The sequence below is a fragment of the Buteo buteo genome, chromosome 20, assembly GCF_964188355.1.
Source record: "Buteo buteo chromosome 20, bButBut1.hap1.1, whole genome shotgun sequence".
Classification (NCBI taxonomy): Eukaryota; Metazoa; Chordata; class Aves; order Accipitriformes; family Accipitridae; genus Buteo; species Buteo buteo.
In genome coordinates, this window is record NC_134190.1 from 12,011,206 (window position 1) to 12,032,330 (window position 21,125).

The following is a 21,125-nucleotide window of genomic DNA, read 5'->3' on the forward strand; positions in this document are numbered from 1 at the left end:
AGCTGGGGCACGATCCAGCATGGGCCATTTGCAGCGCCCATGACCCTGCGGGGCCACGGCAGGGAGCCCGGCAGCTCTCCCCCACGCCCCAACCCCACAGTTCGGCGCCTGCCCTGCTACCATCTAGCCCCATCAGCACCATGTCCGTCCCCCACCATCCAAGAGGCCCTGCTTCTGCCTAATACTGCACAGTAACCTACACACCCGGCCTTCCAGTCTTGTGGCAGTCTAGTAAGTAAAAGACTGCACCGTAGCATCCATTTCTCTCAGTGCAAAAAAAGTGTCCCATCTTCAGCTGGCTCTCCTTTTGTAGTTTCAGATGGATCTGTATATGCCAATGTCAGAGCAACACTTCTTAAATACGTTTGTTTCCTTCTCATCCTTAATGTGTTGGTGCACCCCAATATCGAATTTCAACTGCAACTTTGAAGTCAAGATATATCTGGTCACACTGTTCAGTTGCAGCAGGTATGGCTTGCAAAACTCTGTATTGCCGAAGCACGTTCACAAACCTGCTTCCCCAGGAAAACAACTATTTCTTGTCACAAAGACAGTGGAAAGGGGAGAGGGACAAAACGGCTCAGGAAGCAATCTCATGAATATCTGTATATAGCTGACCCACTTTGCCTTTTGGTTTTCTGTACTTGCAACCTGAGGAAGACACTGTCATCTAGTTCCCTTCAGTTAGATGAAAGGTATTGCTCCCGTGCTTCTTTTTCTGAGCACTCAAAGCTCAAATTGTAAATTTTCTTTTTAAAAAAAATGTAGGGCCTTTAGCCTCTCTTCAAATTTGCAGTGCTTTTGAAAAAAAATCAAACTTGCGCTCCTACATGCAATGAAAATTTTTGCTTCTAATAGCTACAAATAGGAGTGCAGGAGAGAGTTGCCCTTTGTCCACTCGACTGACTTCAAAGCACCACAAGGGAGACAATATTAATGGCATTTGGGCACATCCTTCAGAAGTCACACCCACAACTCAGCTCAGGACTGTGCCATTTAACTTGACTGCACGCTATCATGTTCAAACATGAGAGAATGTTGTAACCTAGACGAGTCTCGTATGTCCTCATAACTGCTTGGGTGTTATGACATAAAATCCGTTTTAGTTTTGGATGCCAAGGGCATGATGCTTCAAGATAACACACTGGACCGAACTGACCCACAGGCAGACTCCACCGGAGCTGCTGGGAGGACTGTCTCCTTAACACAATGCTTTTTTTAACATTTCCTTTCACCATCTCTGAACCTTAAAGAAAAAAAAAAAAAGGCATCTAAATTACCGTCTCAAACTACAGCCAGGCTTCTGAGGGTGTTACGCGGGAACAGCCTCAAGCCAAAAGCACCACATGTACCAGAATCGATGCAAGATTAAAATGGCTGTTCAGCTACTGCCTGCTTTCAACACCCGGCAAGGCTGGGGCTGCTCAGAGGACCAGGTCCACATGAGGAAAACGTGGCTCCCCCGGCCTCCCAGTAACCCACACTGGTCACACAAGCGGTGGACGGACACTGGTGTCACCCGTCAGTCACACTGTTGGAGGTTCGAGGAGGAGAGAGCATCTGTCTGCAGACGTGCCCAGCAGATTGGGCACAGCATCATGGAAGCGTTGCTGAATCTGTCTGACCTCTTTCCCTGCCGATTGCCTGACTGGGAGCAGAAGGAAGGTTGAAACTCTGAGGGTTTGGCTCTCTCCAGGTTTGACAGGACCCAGGGAGAAGCTGGAGCGCTGACACAGCCTCTGGAGCGCAGTGCACTCCCCTGCCTCAGCCCCCTGGTAGCCCTGCCACCACAGGCACCAAAGCTGACTGATTTATCTGCATGAATCCGGTGCTACCTGGCCTCACAAACTCTGCGGGGAAGGCATCTGCAGGTACCGTACTGCCTCATTTTCTTTAGTCTTTTTTTTCTTTCTCTATGGCACTGACCTAACTTCTCCTGCTAGCTAGAGCTTCCTATGGGTGATAAATCAACAGCGTGAGAGGCACTTGTCTGTATTCATGCAAGAATAAGGGAGAAGAAACCAGTTACTTGTTCAAAGGGTTTCTGTCCACAATGGTTGAAGATAAAACTCAAAAAGCATCTGGGAACAACAAAACGTAGTATTCAATTGCACAGGCAAAGCAAAAGCTGGAAGGTGGTTTGTTGGGTCTTTTTTTTTTTTTTTCCCTTCTTTTTTTCTTTTCGGTAAAGACTGCTTTCCAGTTTCAATGAGCTCTTGAAAGTGAGACAGAGGTTTTGCATGTGCCTGTGTGTCCCTCGACCCCAGACACACACACATGGCCTGCATGCTTAACCTTGTGGCAGCTTGGCTGATGCATAGCTAATATTACTTGGCCAGTTACTTTTCAGATAGCTAGAGAGCAAAAGCAGTCAAGCTAAATCCCATTCACCCAGAAAACAAACAAACAAACAAATCTGCTATGCATTAAGCATGGGACTTTTTGTTCCTATTTTCTTTTAACATCTCTTTTCTGCTAGTAACAAGTATGCAGAGCTCCTGTTTAGTAGCTACCTATGCAAAACAGCTTCCTTAGGGCTAACTTCTCTCCTCTTGCTGTCTGTCCACCTGTTGAACTCTGCCTTTTGATGGAGCTGTTCCTACTTGAGAGGGGTGCGATGGCACATCCACAGCATACCAAGAGGAGAAACTGTTGAGACCCCCAGGTTCGTGCCAGTCCAACCTGGCACCTCTGCCTGGTATGACCTAATGCATGCAAACATACTGGCTCCTGCAAGTCCCAAAAGCAGTCCAGCCTTGTCTGCAATATAACATATATAAATAAGGCACAGCTTGCTAATGTGGGTGCAGCACCACAGTGACAGGCTTTGCTACATCTGGTGTCAAAGTCATCGACTGCCCCCAACTTGCAGTTCTCCTTCCTGCAACGTGCATGCTTTTGCCATGCCCTAAAAGCGAGAGCAGAATCCGTACCCACAGCAAGGAATGTGGTAATCCCTTCGTGTTTTAGTTTTGCATATTTCAAAGGAAGCAGCTCGAGCTATTAAGCTATAAACAGGAAGACACCCTGACTGCACCTTTGACTTTTACGGTGTAGGTCAAATATCACAGCGGCTGTGATATAGCTCTCTGCATGCAATCATTAAGGAAAAAAGAAAAATCCAAAACCTAAGCAGCCGGTTCCAGAGTTCTTAAGAAGAGTCGCAACCTGTCCACATTACAGCCAGCAAGTTTGTTCCTTTGGCAGGTTAAGCAAGTTTCACTACATCAAGTCAAGGGTGGAGAGGAAAAAGATTACTAGACCTACAGCCCAAGATAAGCGGGAAGATAAAGCCAAGCAGTACAAAGGATAGACACAATCTTCATCTCTCTTTTACTTTGCAACATGGATGTCATTCTGCCTCAAGAAAACATTTATCACACAACTTGGGTTGAACTGCAGCAGATGCCAAGTCACATCCACATCCACAATCTGTCTTTTAAAGTTAAACACTCCCTTCACCAAGGCTCCTTTTACTTAAAAAGTTTCCTAACTATAATTGGGGGGGCAAGTATTTGTGTTGCCTTATCCTCCCTTAGAAGAGTTTGCCTTGATTAGATCTTACATGTAATGCTGAAAATGCTCGACCTCACAGTTTAGCCTGCCAAGATACAAGGAGAACAGGAACAAAGCTGTGCTTAGAAGTTATTTTCCCATTGTGACTATAACAACATATTTTGGCCTGACAACACTGGCATACTTTGAATACGAAAGCCAGGCTCATAAGTCAGCCTGGCTTTCAGCATCTTACAATGATAAAGGAAAATGATATGACATTCATCAGTTCCACAAAATAAAGATAAACACTCAACACTTTAAGTGAGAATGTAGTTAAAAAAAAGGCAAAATAAGGACACGCACAGAAATGCTCATATTCAGCCACAGATGCAGGTTACAGTAACATGTGCCAGCAGCTCTGAAGTTACCACTACTGCAGCTCAGAAGAGAGCCAGAGCCACAGAGGATGAAACTTGGCGCTTTTTTCTAATTTAAATCCATGAATTGTGCCTCTGAGCCATCCTACAGAGCAACCCAAGAATCGCAGACAAGCTTAGGAAGGTACAGAGCCCTGAAGCCTGCACTTCATATGGCGTCCAGCTCTGGAGTCCTCAGCACAGGACAGACATGGACCTGTTGGAGCGGGTCCAGAGCAGGGCCACAAAAACGGTCAGAGGGATGGAACACCTCTCCTGTGAGGACAGGCTGAGGGAGTTGGGGTTGTTCACCTGGAGAAGAGAAGGCTCTGGGAAGATCTTATTGTGGCCTTTCAGTACTTAACCGGGGCTTCTAAGAAAGATGGGGACAGACTTTTTTAGCAGGGTCTGTTGCAGTAGGACAAGGGGTAATGGTTTTAAACTAAAAAGAGCATAGAATTAGACTAGATACAAGGAAGAAATTTTTTTATGATGAGGGTGGTGAAACACTGGAACAGGTTGCCCAGAGAGGCTGTAGATCCCCCCTCCCTGGAAACATTCAAGGTCAGGTTGGATGGGGTTCTGAGCAACCTGATCTAGCTGAAGGTGTCCCTGCTCATTGCAGGGGGGTTGGACTAGATGACCTTTAAAGGTCCCTTCCAACCCAAACTATTCTATGATTCTATGATTCTGTTGTTATTAGCATCCCCAGCACCCATGTACACATACGCTTGGACAGCACTGAGGGTGGAACACTAAAGTGCAACCACGATACACAGGATGAAAGGAAGGAGATAAAAATTTGATCCTAATACTAGGGAGGACTCCCTTGCACTAAGTGCTAGCTGGCCTCATTTAACCTCACAGAGAAAGTGGTGGAACTCTATTTAAAACAAGACCAGATGGAGAGCCAGAAGAATTTGTAAAGAATAATCCTGAAATGGAAAAAGGAAATTAAGTCTTTTCCAAACAAGGTCTGATCCACCTCTGAACTAAACTAGCGTTTAAGAACTGCTATGCAGAAAATGCAGATAGCTTGCTACACACTATGCTTTTTGCAGCACAGCTGTACGGGAAAAAGCTCTCCTTGTAATCTCTTCCCTCCCCCTCACGCAAGGAATTTCCCAGGTGAGCCAAGAGGATCCAACTGCGTTAGGACTGTGTGCCAGTCAGCCCTCTTGACAAAATCACATTTTTCAAGTGCTTGACTGCCTTTCATTCCGTCTTCCCTGTAAGAATCACCTTCCACTTCCCCTCTTCTGCCACAACTTTCCTCTCCCCTCTAATGGTCACGTGAACAGGATGACTAAGATGATACTGCACAAGAATTCCCCGAGCTTCTTTCTTTTTAATTTTTTTTAAACAAATGGGCAGAAAAAGTTTTCAGCCCCACACTGTAATGCAGAGCGTGATTTCAGAAGGGTGAATATTCCACCAGAACAGGATCAAGTGAATACTTTGCTACTTTTCATTGAAGAAGAGACTTTTGTAATAATAATAATAATAATAAAAAAAAAAACCTCAAGTACCTTACTCCTTTTTCTCCCCGCGGATGGTGCTGGATCGGTGCCTAAGGGAGGTGACTCATGGCGGGGGGGGAAAGGCATGTGTCCTAACGAAGTGACATGCAGCTCCTGCTGGTCACATCCCAGTCTTTACCGCATCTCCAAAAAGGGCTGCTGTATTTTTTTAATGCCGAGAGGATTTGCATGTTGGTCATATAAGCTTTCTGGAGGTCTCGAAACAGGGCAGCCTACAGCTTCAATGCCAAAACCAGAACGTGGGCAGGTTTTGACTGGCTGGCTTAAGGCTAGAGCGAGGAGTCAAAGCATCCTGAAAGAGGCAACTGCAAGCAGCAGCTCTTCCCAGCTCCGGGTCCCACTGATTTATGAACAAAACCAGGAGCTCCTGCTTTGCATGCAGATAACCCGATCAGCACCACTTTGGCTCTTGGAGAGGAAGCATCCCTCAGCATGTGTGGGAATCCTTCACCTCTTAACTCTGGGGAGAAAAACCACACCGTAGCTGCAGCCCGGGTTTCCACAGCTGCTGATGTGCTCCACATCTCTAAGAGAAAGGGCCTGCCGGGCTCAGAGGCCCAGGCAAAAGGAAGGTGTGGAACGAAAGGGTGTATCTGCAGCCTCTGAGCAGGGTCCAGAGTTAAGCCTCTCCCTTATAACTATGGCAGCACAAGCATTCCTGGCTTTCAGTCAAGAGAGGTTTATGCCAGGTAGGTCTGATTAGAAGGAGCAGCATGTCCAGAGGGGGAGCAGCAAGCAATTTCACTGAGGCCTGGTTGGGAAAGTCCCAGCATCTAAATCAAGATTAATTCTTGAGCACAGGATCCAGTGCATGTATAAACACCCTCCTCCTCCCTCACATCTCCATGCCTGTGGAAACGCGGTGGGGAGGCCAATGAATCCGGGCATTATCAGTCCAGAGAGATCATCTGACAGTATCAAGTTCAGGTTCTGGCTTCAAATCCCACATATTATTCTAAGTTTCTCCACTTTACCACTAGATGTACCCTATACTCTACTGTATTGCACATGGCTGTTCCTCATCTCCCTCGTGATTTCTGAGCAGTTTGATATCAAAATCAAGGCGATGATCCTCATACATCTGATGCTTATCTAAAGACAAGGGAACCACCCATCCAACCACTCAGAGACTAAATAAAAAACAGTGCCTTCCATCCTTCACCTTATTTAAAATACACTTTTTTTTTTTTTTCCTCCAATGTAAAGAGTTCTTCAAGTCCAGCAAGCTAGTCTGGGAAGGAATGAGCTGGTCAGATGCCCTAAATACAATCTAATTGATGCAACTGCTTTACCTCTTGCACTGTTTTCTTCCCTGAGATCTTTCACTTACATTGCTACCTTCAAATACCAGTAAATAATCTCCAAAGAACCAAAAAAACACGTTTTCAATAACCTACAGTAAAGAAAAAGCACGTCTATCATTCAGAACATGACCAAACATCTCTGTATTAAAAAAAAAATCTTCTTTGTCTAAGCTTCAACTTCATGCCACTGTATCAGAACCAACAAGAGTGCAGGATGCTTCCGAGACAGGTTGAAATTAGAACTGTGACGTTCTTCAGGCCCCATGGAATGAAAAATGGCCCCCAGAGTAAGAGAAGGCAGCCTTCAAAATAACACTGATAAAGTCTCTTTTGAGAGATTTCTAGGCCACGTCATCTTTGCCACTGTTTTTGTTTCATTCTGCTTAACAAATGTTACTTCAGCCCAAATTGTCTAGAAATGTAGGAAAGCCCAGGGAACTCCTCTTCAAAACTTCTGCCATTTGACACGCATGGGAAGTAAATCCTAAACAAACAGAAAGTGAAGCAGCAGCATTTTTAGGAGCAATCACTGCTGCTAACCCTCTCCTCAAGAGTCTTGCAAATATGACTGGAACTTAAGTCAAAAGTGCAGTAACACTATACCCTTTGGTTGAAGAGTTTAGTCAGTTGTTTGTTTGTTAAAACATGTAGAGAATCTGTATTGACAATGTATTTCCAGTGCTAATTACCAACATCACCCACTTAAGAGAGCAATCCACTCAGCCCTTGCCAGTTGTAATCACAGGAACCACCAGAAAGATGCAGGTAATTTTGCAAATCAGACACGATCTGTACTTGGACAAGTTTCTGTTTGTCTTCTCTTCTTGGCTTGTTTGCTATTTGTATCCTCAAAAAAAACCCAAAATGACCCAAAAAGCCCTCAGACATGCATGCACACTTCACAGCAAGTCAAGAGACACTGGAATACCAAAAACCCAACCATCTGGGAAACACCCTCTTACAACTGCGGAGCAATCTCAAAACAAATTTCAAGTACCACCAAATATTCTAGTGGTAACCAGTGCTGAATGCTAGCATGGGATAAACAAAACGAAGCTGAACAGCAAGAAATCTCCATGGCTATGCTATTAAGAAAGCCATCGCAACGCATGCTGTGGAAGAGCAGGGTGGGGCGAACAGGTCCCAGGAAGGATCAGATTGGGAAGCACTGACTCATTTTAGCCACACGTCTGCAACCAGGCACAGGAGGAGATCCCCCAGCTAGCATTCCGCACAGCATCCACGTGCTGCAATCTTGCCGGCGCAGTGGCACGGCTCATTATCCTCGTGGAGGCCCCAGCACTTATTAGCTCTGTCTATCAGGGCTAACACGGCCCCAGAGAGCCTCCCCGCATAGCAGCGTGCAGCAGCATGTGGGTGTAGCAGCCCCCTTGGCGTCACCCCGGGAATTGCTGCGGCCCAAGGTGCCACACAGACGTGCCATAAGCATCCCCCCAAGTTCAGTGCGGGCTGCCGCGCTGTCTAACTCCCTGCACAATGAGGTTCTCCCAGCAAAGCAAAAATAGCCTTACAGCAGGGTGGCAGACAGCATCATTAGGATGACATGAGCATTATTATTTAGATCCACCAAGACTGGCTCGGTGCGCTAAGGCTGCAAAAGCCACCTGTGATTACATTCGAATGACAGGTTAGAAATCCCTTTTCAGTGCTACCAGGACAGTCTGCAAAGTTAACCAGTGCCATGCAGCTGCCAATACACGATACCTAAGGATATATGATACACGTGCATGCACACAAAGCATTTTGTATTTTTATCCTAGAGTAAAAATTTGCTTTGCTGTGAATAAAGGCAAGTTGTAAGCATGAGTGAGAGGAAAGATACTGATCTACAAATCCAAGGGGGGGGGTACCATTTCTGAATAATTATGCTGTATTCACATTTAAGCAACTACTTGCTACGCAGAATCAGCAAGTTCAAACAGGCTGAGATTGATATAACCGCATTCCCAGCTTGGCTCAAAGGTACTCCTCTTCCCTACCAGCAGCACTGTCAGAACACCTCAAAGGAAAAAAGGGAGACAAATATCTGCCTGATGATGTTGTGACAGGGAAGTGATTCAAACCATGCCTCCAAAGCAAAGCTTCACAAAGCACAGCAAAAGAAAGCATACATTTGCAGTTTGCATCAACCCCTGCACAAGGGAGGGCAAAAGAGGAGGGCAATGCAGTGTGAGCTTCCCAGTATCACTTCCACCAAACTGCCTGCCTGCAGTCTGCACTGAATTCAGAGCAGACCTAAATTAACAATGCCAAATACTGCAAGGAGACTTCCAAGCCATAAGAAACCCTTTCATAAGGGACAGTATTAAACAAGATCCTTCTGAGGCCCCTTTAATTCCTTAAGCTTGGAGACAAAAGTTTATTAACAACAATAAAATTAAGCAGGAATAAGATTTTTTTAAAAGTGTACCAATCACTTGGCCTGGGACATTCTGAACTGCTGTTTTCTTTCATCTTTTTAGAAATCTGTGGTTTTCAGGCACGTCCTTTAGGTATCATGGTATATAACCGTAGCCAATTACTTCATTGCTGATTTTTCAGGAAACTTCAGGTTTAAAGAAAACAGGTGGTTTTAGATGGTAAGGACAATTAAAGCAGTTTCAAATTTTAGCATCAGGAAAAAAAGGCAGGGGGGGAGAGAAAGAGAGAGAAAATTAGAGAAAGGATGTCAGAAGGCAGAAAAGTTTTACCCTTACGAGCAAACACAGTTGAAGAAGTCCTACGTACGTCCTGCCTCCCCCCTCAAACCGCACCCCTTTATCAACCAAGCAAACATAAGCCCCAGCTACTTCCCAAAACCAGGCAAAGCCCTCATGCAGTTGCTTCCCTCTCACACTCCACTGTTGAGCAATCCTGATGGCACACAGCACAGAACAACTTGCTGCGTCACACAGCTGAAGGAGGAAAAAATAGACAGCCACAGCAATGCTGGGGACGCTGTGCAGATGGAGCAGAATACCTTCCCCCGGCACACACACACACACACACGCACGCAAGGAAGCTGCACTAGATAAGAGAAGCACATCTTCGTTAAAGCAGGGTCTTTGCATCACCCCGCTATCAGCAGTCACCAAGTAACTCGAGGGGCAAGGAAGTAAGAGGTTATCACTGCACACACACAAGTTGTGCAAACTTTTCCCAGCGCTGAGGACGGCATCCTAGCAAAAGCTTTCACGTGCTCAGCCCATTTCCTCTCCTGTTCCTGAACATGTGGTCCTCCTTCCTCACCAGTGGTGATCTCACAGCATTCCCTGCCGAGCACAGAAGCACTAGAAAAAGGTTTTGCGTCTTGTTACATGTCTGTTTAGTCAAGTGTAGTAGCTGGAAACAGAAGTCCCCACGTGACTTGTGGTACTTTATGGGAGTTTGGGAACTTTCACCCTCAAGTGAAATTAATTTTGGTGCAGCCCATAAGCAATATGGATTGCCTTACTCTCTTCACCCTCAGTTTGAAACTGTCAAAAAAGACGACACATTGAGGTGACTTGATGTCAAAAATGAGCCATACAGAAGTTGTACACCTCTTCTGTTTTAAGACATCTTTCCACATAAAGCACTGGAGAGCTGACTCTGAGGATTTACCAAAAAATCGCTGAGAGTGTTTAGAAAACTTCAGCTAAGAGAGCAGCCTGAAGAATTCAGCATATCTATAGAAAGATATAGAAGAAACAGAAAGCAGTATTCGCATATTGTGTGCTATTTACCAGTTGTATAATGGCACTGCTACTTTATAGACTGTGTCTTTGCCTAAGCTGTGTGCATCATGGCTCAGAAACCCAAGTGAAAGGCCCTGGTTAAGCCCAAACGCCAAGATTCCCCTCACTGGTTTTTTTTTTACAGCTCAAGAAGTTTCCCCAAATGCTGTCAATGAACAGCCTATTTTAAAAAGAGGGGAGAAAAGAAAGAGGAAGAAACCTGCTGACCCTGAGAGGGGGTACATTCTGCAGTTTGCTGGTTCCAGCATGCTGAACTAGAACAGGTTGAGCAGGTTAGATACTGGGGGGAGAAAAGGTAAAGCTGGAAGACATACATTAAAGGTGGAACGACAGCAACCACAAATGCAGTTTGAGATAGACTTTTTCCTCATTCTCGTCAGTACTTGGCCCAGGGGTCTTTTCAGACAACAGGAGGAACAGTGAACACACATTAATTAGAGAAATGATGCAAGCATTTCTGACGTGTGCACACACAACAGGCTGAGCAAAGATTACCTTAACATACAACCTCTACAAACTCTCCCAGCAAATTTTCTCACCACCAGCATTTTCTACACAGAATCACTCAACTGAAGTACAAGCTAGAAGACAAACCACCAACCAAAATGCCAAAAAACCAACACGTTACTTGTTAACCTTGAGAGCTAACATCTCTGCAAGAATCGCGTTAATGTCTGGCTTATGGCAAAGGACTAAAAGCACCTAAACTCCCCGCAAAGATCACCTGGGTTTTCTAGTACTTGCTAAGTCTTGTATTTATTTTGTAGCTCTTCAAGGTGAGAAGGGGAGGTAACATCCCTGAGAATACTAGACCTTCAGAGGAGGCAATGTTTCTGAAAGGGTACTTTAGCCGGAAAGTTCAAGGTCTTGTGCTGCCAGGCTAGAGTCTCATCTGTCAAGTGGCTTGTGCTCATTTGAACTGTGACATGGGTAACAAAGCAGCACTAAGCTACGCTCAATATGCTCTGTTATACGGAGATTTATGTTATTGCCCATGAGGAGGGTGGTATTACTCAGTTACGTCAGACTACCTTCCCCTCAGCACCAGTCACATCAGAAACCTAAACTTATTGAAAGCAGCATGTACCCTTTTTTTGCCTGCAGAAATCCAAAACATAAAATTCCACAACCTTACAATGCACAAGATCAGACTTCGCTATTCCTCAGAGGCAACACACACAAAATCTAGTACTGAAAGCACACTGAAGTCTTTCTTATGTTGAGGTACTGAAGAGCTCTGGAGATGCAAGTATAATGTTCCTCATTGTGTACACTTCAGTTCTCAAGAACAATGGAGCTAATTAAGGTCTGCGTATAAATCTTAACTCTGCACTTCCTTGCTTCGCTTGATTCTAATCAGATCTCAGCGTTCATGTTTTTGTGTTAACTTCCTTTGCTGTTCTTTAATGATAACTGAAAGGGGATACTGTCCAAGGCTACAAGCAGCATGTAACACGTCTGAAATCATGGCATCTCCTTTCGCCTCTGACTGCTCACAGAGGTACTGTGGCACAAGGGCTCCTTCAGAGCCTCTTACTGCTAAAGATATCTAAGGAGGGTTTTTTTGGAGCACCCTATTTATGCGTCATGTGAATTAAATAGAAGTTTATATAAAGTCTTTACAAAAGACGACCATCTACTCACCAACAGTGAGACAGACAGAAGTTTCTGCCTGGGACCATTAAAAATACTGTCGTCTTCTACTTCTCATCAAAGACAGAGAAACAGACTTGCTTACTGCTATACTGGTGTTGAAAAAGTCTGACCTTTTCTTTCTTTCTTTTTTAATCTTCTTCAAAACATAGGGATGCCAGCAGAATACCAAACATTTACTCTGGATATATCTGCTGACAGGACAGAGAACAAAAAAACTTCCCTCTGCCTGTTTCCCCATCCTTATTTACAAAATGTATTAGCAAAATGTAAGAAACATTTTTTAATTGCAGAGAAAACCAAAACAGCTATCACATCTCACCTGTCTCCTACAACCACAGTCATCAGTTAGTAGAAGCAGAAATTAGTCTTTTGTGTTTGCTATCCCTGCTCAAGGATTAGGGCACTTGCATTTGCTGAAGCTTATCTTTCACAAGGATGCTGACAGTGGTTAAACCATCCCCCACGTATAAGGAATGGATCTGAAAGCCTGTAATACAGCCTGCTTCTTCATATTTAAGAGCACTGTCTACCAATTATTACATTGAAATAAAAGCTCCTTAGGAGATGACCAAAGAGAGATTTCTATTGTGCAAGACAATAAAAGAGGGCCTTTTCACACGTGCGAAGTGTCAATCATTTTCAGCATCATGAGTTCCTTGGCTATTTGTTTTTAGCTTCAAGTTCTTATATGTTCAGTTTTTCAAAGCCACACAACATTTAACACCAAATTTCCACTTGGCCATCTTTGCAAACCACCAGAAACCAAACCATGTTGTAATAAGGCATGGTTTTGTTCCTCTCGTCTTCTGGAAAAAAAAAAGCTGATCATCACATTTGGCTATGCTCTGCCTCCAAAAACTCCCATCTTAAACAAATGCCAGACTGCACGTGCTAGACTGCAGAGATCCTATTTGTACTTAGAGGCTGGGCATTGTTATTGCACTGCACCCTACAAAGCACACACAGTGTACTGGAAGCAGGCCAATGCCATAAATAACACAGGAGCAAGGCACAGGTGGAATGCAGGGAAAGGATGGATTCAGGCAGATCTTGAGGACACTCTGCCTATTGGTTATTTGCAAAGTCAAAGGCAGCCTGTACGCATGCCTGCCCATGAAGCACAGACCCATGTTAAAGAGAGTGAGGAAATCATTAAAGTATATGCATCTCAACCCCTGTGCCTTTATCAGGATCCGACACTCATCTTCCAACCAGTACATTACAATCTTCACCAAGCAGACGCTCTTCATTTGCCAGTGAAGATGGCTTACTAAAACATCAAAATTCACAGGTTACCCTCCAGCGCACACATTTTTTCTTTCTCAAAAAACTCATTTAGCAACATATACACACACATAAAGGGTTGTTTAAAAAAGACTGAATATGAACATCAGAATAGTACCATACCCTGATAACAAAAACAGCTGTTTGTCTCTCCACATCACATTAAAAAGAGAAGTTTGGGGAAATTATCTAGCACTGAAAATAAGATTGAGAATGAAAGTGCCTTCTTAATTAAAAGAAGAAATACCTTCTTTGATAGGACCCTTTGTAAGCATGCTTCAAAGCATAGCTTCTGCGATCCAGATCTTCCAATTTGAGTTTCAAAGACTTCTGCATGTGGTTGTTGCATGTGGTGTTTCGCGTGTGCCAAAAAAAAATAAATTCCCCAAACTTTGAGACCTGTTTCTGAGATGGTGCATAAACAGCCTACAAGTACCTATGTAGGATGTAAATAAAAAGCCATTATGAAGAATTTTGCTCAGTATGGAGTAAGAAGCGGAAGGAGAGAAAGAAGGTAGATACCTGCGACCTTTTGGTTTCATATGAAACACTTCAGTAGGTTTGCATTACCGTACTAATATGGACAGCCTGGTGAACATCAGCCATGGATACTGCAGCTTCATTTACCAAACTGGGGAAGCTGTGGCTGCAATACATATATTATCCCTTTAGCCTTTTCAGACTTGCCACAGAGACTTTAATAGCTACCCACTGGAAACTGGCAGGAAGGTCATCTCTCGCCTCCCTTCTGGCATTTATATCCTATTAACATTTTCAAGTTGCATGGAAAGCATGTCTTTGGCAGGGAGGAAAATGTGATTTTAAAGTGATAGGCAGAGAACATCCTCAGTCACAGAAATGGAAAAGGAGCTGTTGGCAAAGTCTCCTACCCCTGAAGGAAACCCTTTTGGAGCAAGTGGAGGCATCGCCCTTCCCCCTGAAGCCTGATGCATGTTCTACTGGAATGCAACACAGTAAGTCAAGCAAAGTCTTTTCTCTACCTCAAGGTCCCTTGCTAAAGGTTAAAAACCACTACCACCACTAAAACTCACAGCAGCAGCCTAACTCCTCTGTCTGCATTTTGGGGAGATGCAGTGGTGGAGATGGAATAAGAGGCTTGCAACCTCCTATTTGGGGGCAGAGCCTAGACCCAGAAGGGCTCCTCAGAGTTGGCACTATTCATAGACAAACTCCCCAGGGAGCTACCATGACAGTACAGATGGAAAGCCTTTAGTAATTGCAATTTATTGATTGGAGACACTACTTTGGAAATCCCCAGCTTTTTCAGAGCTACAGAAAACTCCTTATACACACACACCCTCTCTTTCCATATAGTTTATGGTCCTGTTGGAGATCTGAGAATATTCAACTTTAAACTACTGTGTCCAAGAGAAAGCCACAGTGTCTGTGTCTCTAGCGTGAACGTGTGAGGATCAGTCTGTCCTAAATTGCAGATTTTCTTATGTACTGATCATCACAGTGCCATTCCAGTTACAGGAATTTTGAACTCAAAATTACCATGATCTAACTCCTTCCTCCAAATTCCTAAAAAGCCCCAAGAAAACAACACACCAAACCCCCAGATCAGTCCCTGATGCTAGAAGGCTTGCTACTTCCAAGAAGACTTGCTCTTTCCAGTACTGGTCAAACAGAAAACTCCGTAAAAAACTCAACATTGTCTCCAGCTCTCCTCCTCCAGAGCAATTCCTGTTGCTGATAGCAGACACTGATGGATCTCCCAGTTATCGTACCAGATTGCAACAACCCCCCTCAAACAGTAGGAGCAACGCTGATATGGAGACAGTTAGCTTGACGGTACATTCAGAAAGAGAAAATCAGCTTTTCGCACTGGACATTGAGCACTCTGCAGAGACCTTTGCTCTCTCCAACAGCGACTGTCCCCACAGGAGGCTCATGCCACTCCTGAGCAGTCTGGCAGCTGTAAGAGAGCTTTCTGAGGTGTCCTGCGCTCACGGTTCCCTGTTGAAAATCCTGGCCGAGACTCACCCTGGTCAGAAAAGGAAGCAGGTTTTAACCTCTTTCTCTGAATGTTGCTGCACAAGAGAACCTTCCCCCTCCACCCCTGTCTGCTGTGCCCATTCAGCTTGACTTGTTGTCAAGGAGCCAAGAAGAACAAAAAGAAACTGGACTTTATGTGAGAGGCTATGACTCATTTACAAATGAAGTGTTGCATGACAGTCAGAATTGTGGGAGTCAGGGAGGGCAGCATCAGTTTAACAGGTAAAGAGTACACACAACACCCCAATACAACTAGACTTACCCAGAGAAGAGATGGGCAGAAAAGAGTGTTCCCACTCCACAAAATATCTGGCTATTGCAAAAAAAATATCTGGCTATTGCCCACAGGCAAAAGAACAGCAAGTAAGAGCTCTGGAGGGTCTCTTCCTCTCTTCACTTAATAAAGTGAGGGGCTTTCTATGGAGAAGACAGACACTTGAGAGTGTACCAACACTGATATTTCTAACCCAGAAAAGCAACCAAAACTCCTTCCCTCCTCTACTCAGCTGAATGTCTAATGACCTGGCTGCTATGAGGTGGAAAAATGGATCAGAAATTTAATCCTCGGCCGGAACAGTAATAAGCACTCCTGTGGCACAGTATTTCCCTTGACAAAACCATTTTGTTGGACTTTTTCCCCTAAAAGGTCTTTTAAAAGTCTGGATTAAAAAAAAAGTACAGACAGTTAAGTAAGAGCCAGAACAAGGCAGAGGGAGAGAAAGTGAAGAGAGGATGTATGTGCCTATACATTTCTTCCCTCTGTTCAGATACTGGCAGATTAACTTCTCCCTCACTCCTCTCTCGTGCACCAAGCTTATTTGATGTAAATGCAGTAATACTTGGGGAGGCTCCTTTAGGACCTTCACAAGCTATGTTCACTCATTAGCAGCACATTCACAACTTTCTGCTAAAGCCAACAACTTCTTTCTCTGATCCCAAACTCTGTGCGATGCTCCAGGGATACCACCATGCTGGTTACCAGGGGCACATTAGAAATCTTATTCTTTGCTGGTTTGGGCATGTATCTGTCACTACTTCGATACCATGGCACAAAAATAGCGAACAATAAAGGAACTGTGTGCAAAAGCAGAGAAAGATGGACTTGTATTATCATCCAGCTGGTGCGGAAGAACAGACACGGCACCACCGCAGGCAAGGCCTGCGGGATTTGCACACAAGGCAGGACCTGGCAAGCAGGTCCTTGTTCCGGGATCCTCAGACAGAAGCAGTTTTGATGCGATGTGAGAGTCATTCAGCCACAGCACCAGCAGACCGTTGGACCTGATGCAACAGCTTAGTTTGAGATGCCTATGAAAGAATTTACTTCACACCATCTTAAGACTAGAAATACCTGTTTTGGAAGGAGGTACCTGGTGGGCAAAATGAACATCTTCCTTGTGACTGTGTCATAGCACCAGATAACAAATTTCATTTCAGTTTGCATTTAACTTCATCTGCCTACTTGCACATTCATGCTTTCCACTTCAGCAACAGGATTCACTATTACAGTCTGTTATAGCAACATGAAAAGGCTATTCACTACAAAAAATTGGTGATGCAGTCCTGCCAAGCACAACTCTCCTTTAGCAGAACTAGCCTGTTCCAGTGTGCTCAGGATGTTGCCTGTCACAGGTCTGGTGTCACCTGTTGCAGTGCTACCAAGCTCAGTAACAGGTTTCTGCAATCTCCCACCGAGCTACTGCGGTGAGGGCCTACACAAGGAGTTTTACAGAGCAGACAGGAATCTATTAGATGGAAAGAACTTTTAATAGGAAGATTTTTCCTTGCGTGAACTTAGGTCCTTCTTAGTGCAGTCAGTAAATACAGCATTCCATCCTGGTAACTTCAGCAACATCTTGTTAAGAGAAAAACTTAAAACAACCTTCTCATCAGAAGGTTCTGATCTGTACTTACTTCTTTTGGGCAAGTCACCAAGCCTGGCAATTCTGGAAAATTTGTTACTAAAGCACGGTTAAGAGTTGCTATATGGGGAAACCCACATAAGCAAAGGTGACTACATCAATATCTGGTAGGCCTGGAGTCAAGTCTCGGGGGAAGCCTCCCTCTCCTGCTTGTGGGAGAGGACGAGGAGATACCTAGTGAGCAAAAAGCCAAACAAACCCTGCAGCAGTCCTTCAGCAAGCAGCCTGGGCTGAGGACCTGGACACAAGTGTCTGACCACCCCAGAGTCCCAGCACTGAAATTCACCCTTGGATGCTGACAGTGGCATCAGCAGCAACTCAGCAGCTGCCCTGCCTCCCTCACAGCAGACAGAGTAATGACCCGGCCTGGCAAACATGTGGCTCGTAACACCTCTGGTCAGATGAGTCAGACGTGTGATTTATTCAGTGCCCAAGGCCAGTATCTCCTCTGAATGTCTTTGTGTCTTTCCCTTCTCATTTTACACCTCTCTGTCCAACACTCCCCAAATCCAATCAAGTATAAGTTAAAGAAATATGGAATTACAAAACTGCATTTACCCTCTGTTTTCACACAACTGTTTAACCTGGACAATGCGACAGAGAAAAGGTAAAGCTGCAAGCAGCTACTGCGTCCTTTGTCCGGCATTACGTTATCTTTCCTCTTGTCACCAAAATCACCCCTTTCATTCCACCTATAGCACACTGCTTGACTGGTAATAGTCGAGGAAACAAGATCTCTTCCCTCCCACACAGAACCAGTCTGTAACCATCACTCTTGTCATTTTGCTTATAAGCTATATTCCTTTCCCCCACCTGTCTTGCAGTTTCTTTGTAGGTTGTAAACTCTTTGATATGGGGACTAAAGCTATGTGGGAATTCAGCTCTGAGGTGTTCCACCCATGCAAATAAATGAATACTGAATCGGGGGATGAGAGAAGGGAAGAAATATCCATGTGATTTAACATTTTGTTTCCCCAGTTGACAACTGTACATATTGCTACATCCCTACGAAGGAAACTACATGAAATGTTTGGCAACTTAGGTTACAGAGAATTTCCTGGATCTATAGTGCAGTAAGTGGTCTACAGCACAAGCAAGTAGTGATGTATGTATTTAAAAACAAGATCAATTATTCCAAAGAGGCATCTTCACGATGGCACTTGGATACCTACTACATAACATACAACACCACCAAAGATGTTCTAATACAACTACTTGCATCCATGACTCTGAAGCTACAAAATTAGAAGCTTCTGTACAGCTTGGCTATATATTTTTGTCACCTGAGAAAAATTCATCCCATTTGTCAAAATAATAATACTAATAAAACCAAAAAAGCAATACTTCTTTATATCTGTAACAACTCTTGATAACATGTGAACAGAGCTAGAAGACCTTTTACAGCTCTGACTTCCTCCCAAAACCTAAGCATCCTAGTAGTTGCAGTGTGTATGTGTGTCATGCCATACTTGTAGATCACAGATAGTCCACATTTTCTGCCCAAGTAAGTGTCTTTAGTCAGCTTGCAAGTCCTTCCAAGGAAACAAAACAGCCCTCTATCCTGTAACGCTTTCCAAACTCCTGGGTCATGATCAGCACTCACCTGTGCATGTTTCCATTGGTGGTGAAGGACTGTCCACATACTGAACATTTATAAGGCCTTTCACCTGAGTGCACCAGCATGTGGCGATCAAGGGAGCTCGCTGAGCTCAGAGACTTTCCACAGATGCTGCAGGAATGGTCTGTCCCTCCAGTGTCAGTGTTATGCTAGAGAAAGCAATGATTTTTTTTTCATTGAATGCCCCTTCTTAGGTGCCAGTCAAATATTAGCGAGAACCATAAACATCTTAAAAGCAGCTTTAAAGAGCCACTCGGCACAATACCTTATATTAAGGTGTGCCTTGTATATACCTCTCCTCCCCAGCCCTCCCCCCTCAACTCCACCCCCACCCTTCATTTTTAACTCCTTAATGCACCAGCACAAGTAGCTGTTTCATTCAGCCTGCAATGCCTGCCACATGCAGCATTTCTGCTGGGTGTGCAGCAGAAGAGGATACAAAGGGAGTCAGCAACAACCCATCAGACAAACGGTACCTTGGGACATTTTAAGCTGTGCAGTGGTTTGGGGTTGGGTGAGTGGTAAGGGGGAAAATAGAAAGAGGATGTAATTACGAACTTCATGGCACAAGAAGGACACTTAAAACCAAATACTCTTTAAAGATATTAATTTCAAACTGACTGTGTAGTAAAAATCCCGAAGTAAACTGCTGAGTGCACATGCAGACTTCTATGGCTGTAAGAATGTATTACAGGGCCAAAATATGGCCATTAGCAACTGTGCTATATGTACCACTCTTTCTTAATTGCATTCAGTGACTTGAAGACTTCTTCACGTACCAAAAAAAAAGCCGTCAGGAGAGTAAGAAAAAAAAATTAACTAAGAGTTACAGTACAGGAGGGAAAACTGAAGTAACAAGTATCTAGTGGACTCACAGTGGTGAACCACAACCTTAGCATCCAAAGCAGAAGCTTCTGACATAGAGAAGGCCAAACCTCCTTATAAAGCATGCATATATTTCAAGAGGAGCAAGAAGAGGCCTGTAGCTGACACAAAAGTGCATTGTCCACTAAAAAAGTGTATTTTTAATTCTGCCTCCCAAAATTTCTATACTTCTGTCTTCCTGCTGCTTAATTTGCATGACCAGTAAAGAGATCTGTACTCAAACAGGATAACATGAGGACTTATGCCTCATGATGGAAGTGGATTTCTGGATCCTTGGGATACCTTAAGCTATGCAGAACAGAACATACATCCTTGTTTGAGCCACTGGTGGAGGGGAGTGTTGGGGAAGAACAGGAGGAAAATTACCCACCTCTGTGTTGGGTTTGTGGGGATTTTTTTAAAAGAAATTACAAGGGGAAGGCTAAAATAAAAGCAAAACAATTAAATAAAGATATAAAGGAAACATTTCTGGTTTGCACATGGAATTGTTTTTCACCACTGCAAAATGCACCCTAGCAAACCAGACACTCTTAATAAAAGTAAGAGCTGGTACTCTGCATACCTGACGAATGTGCATAGTTAGCTGATGCTGTGTAGTGCAAATCTTTTCACACAGAGGACAGGTATAGGAAGACTTCTCTTCTTTTGTTTCCTGTGAATAAAACAAAACAAAACAAAAAAATCAGAAGGAATATCGATATAAAAGAACTCTAAAGCTGTTACTGCTGGGGATGGAAAAAATACAATCCATCCTAAGTACAAAAGGCCACTGCTAACAGAACAACTTGCACATGTACATTTATCATCCTGATAGATCCCTCAGGGAAGTTTCAGAAACTTCTGAATTTATAAATAGGGGCCATTTCAACTACCACAGAGGTACAGCAGCTGTTTTAACAGCACACAGATACTCAGCAGTAGCAGTTTAGGACGGGAAGTGAAGGCAATTATTGCGACCAGCTCAAACTGCCAGGAGCAATTTAGGTGAGCAGAAAGTAATTCCTGGAACACTGCCAGAGTATGTGGGCAAATGCCACTAATCTTCCCAAAAGATCTTTAATAAGCACAAGTCGTCGGACTTCAGGTTTTCCACCCCATCTTGATGGCAAGGCATTAGCTCAGTGCCCTTTTCTAGGAGCTGTATGTTCTGCTCCATGGCTGACTCAGAAGGAAGAGTGGCGTTTACTGAATCACCAGCACCATTTCCCTTAGCATCCTGTGTTTCTCCTGGAAGCATCCCATTCA

The 21,125-nt window shown here is 44.1% G+C and overlaps 1 protein-coding gene across 14 annotated transcripts in view; it reads right to left on the bottom strand.

Moving 5' to 3' along the window:
* RREB1 (ras responsive element binding protein 1) overlaps positions 1 to 21,125 on the bottom strand; it is a 126,881-nt gene that overhangs the window by 42,575 nt on the left and 63,181 nt on the right. For 11 of the 14 annotated variants that reach the window (XM_075052124.1, XM_075052121.1, XM_075052128.1 and 8 more), the window contains 2 exons: positions 20,443 to 20,532; positions 18,981 to 19,144 (listed from right to left, as the gene is read on the bottom strand). In XM_075052124.1, coding sequence (XP_074908225.1) covers positions 18,981 to 19,144; positions 20,443 to 20,532 — 254 coding nt within the window. Of the gene's footprint in view, positions 1 to 204; positions 3,093 to 5,443; positions 6,147 to 18,980; positions 19,145 to 20,442; positions 20,533 to 21,125 lie in introns of those variants that run through there. The other 3 variants (XM_075052131.1, XM_075052133.1, XM_075052130.1) reach the window with 3 other exon arrangements.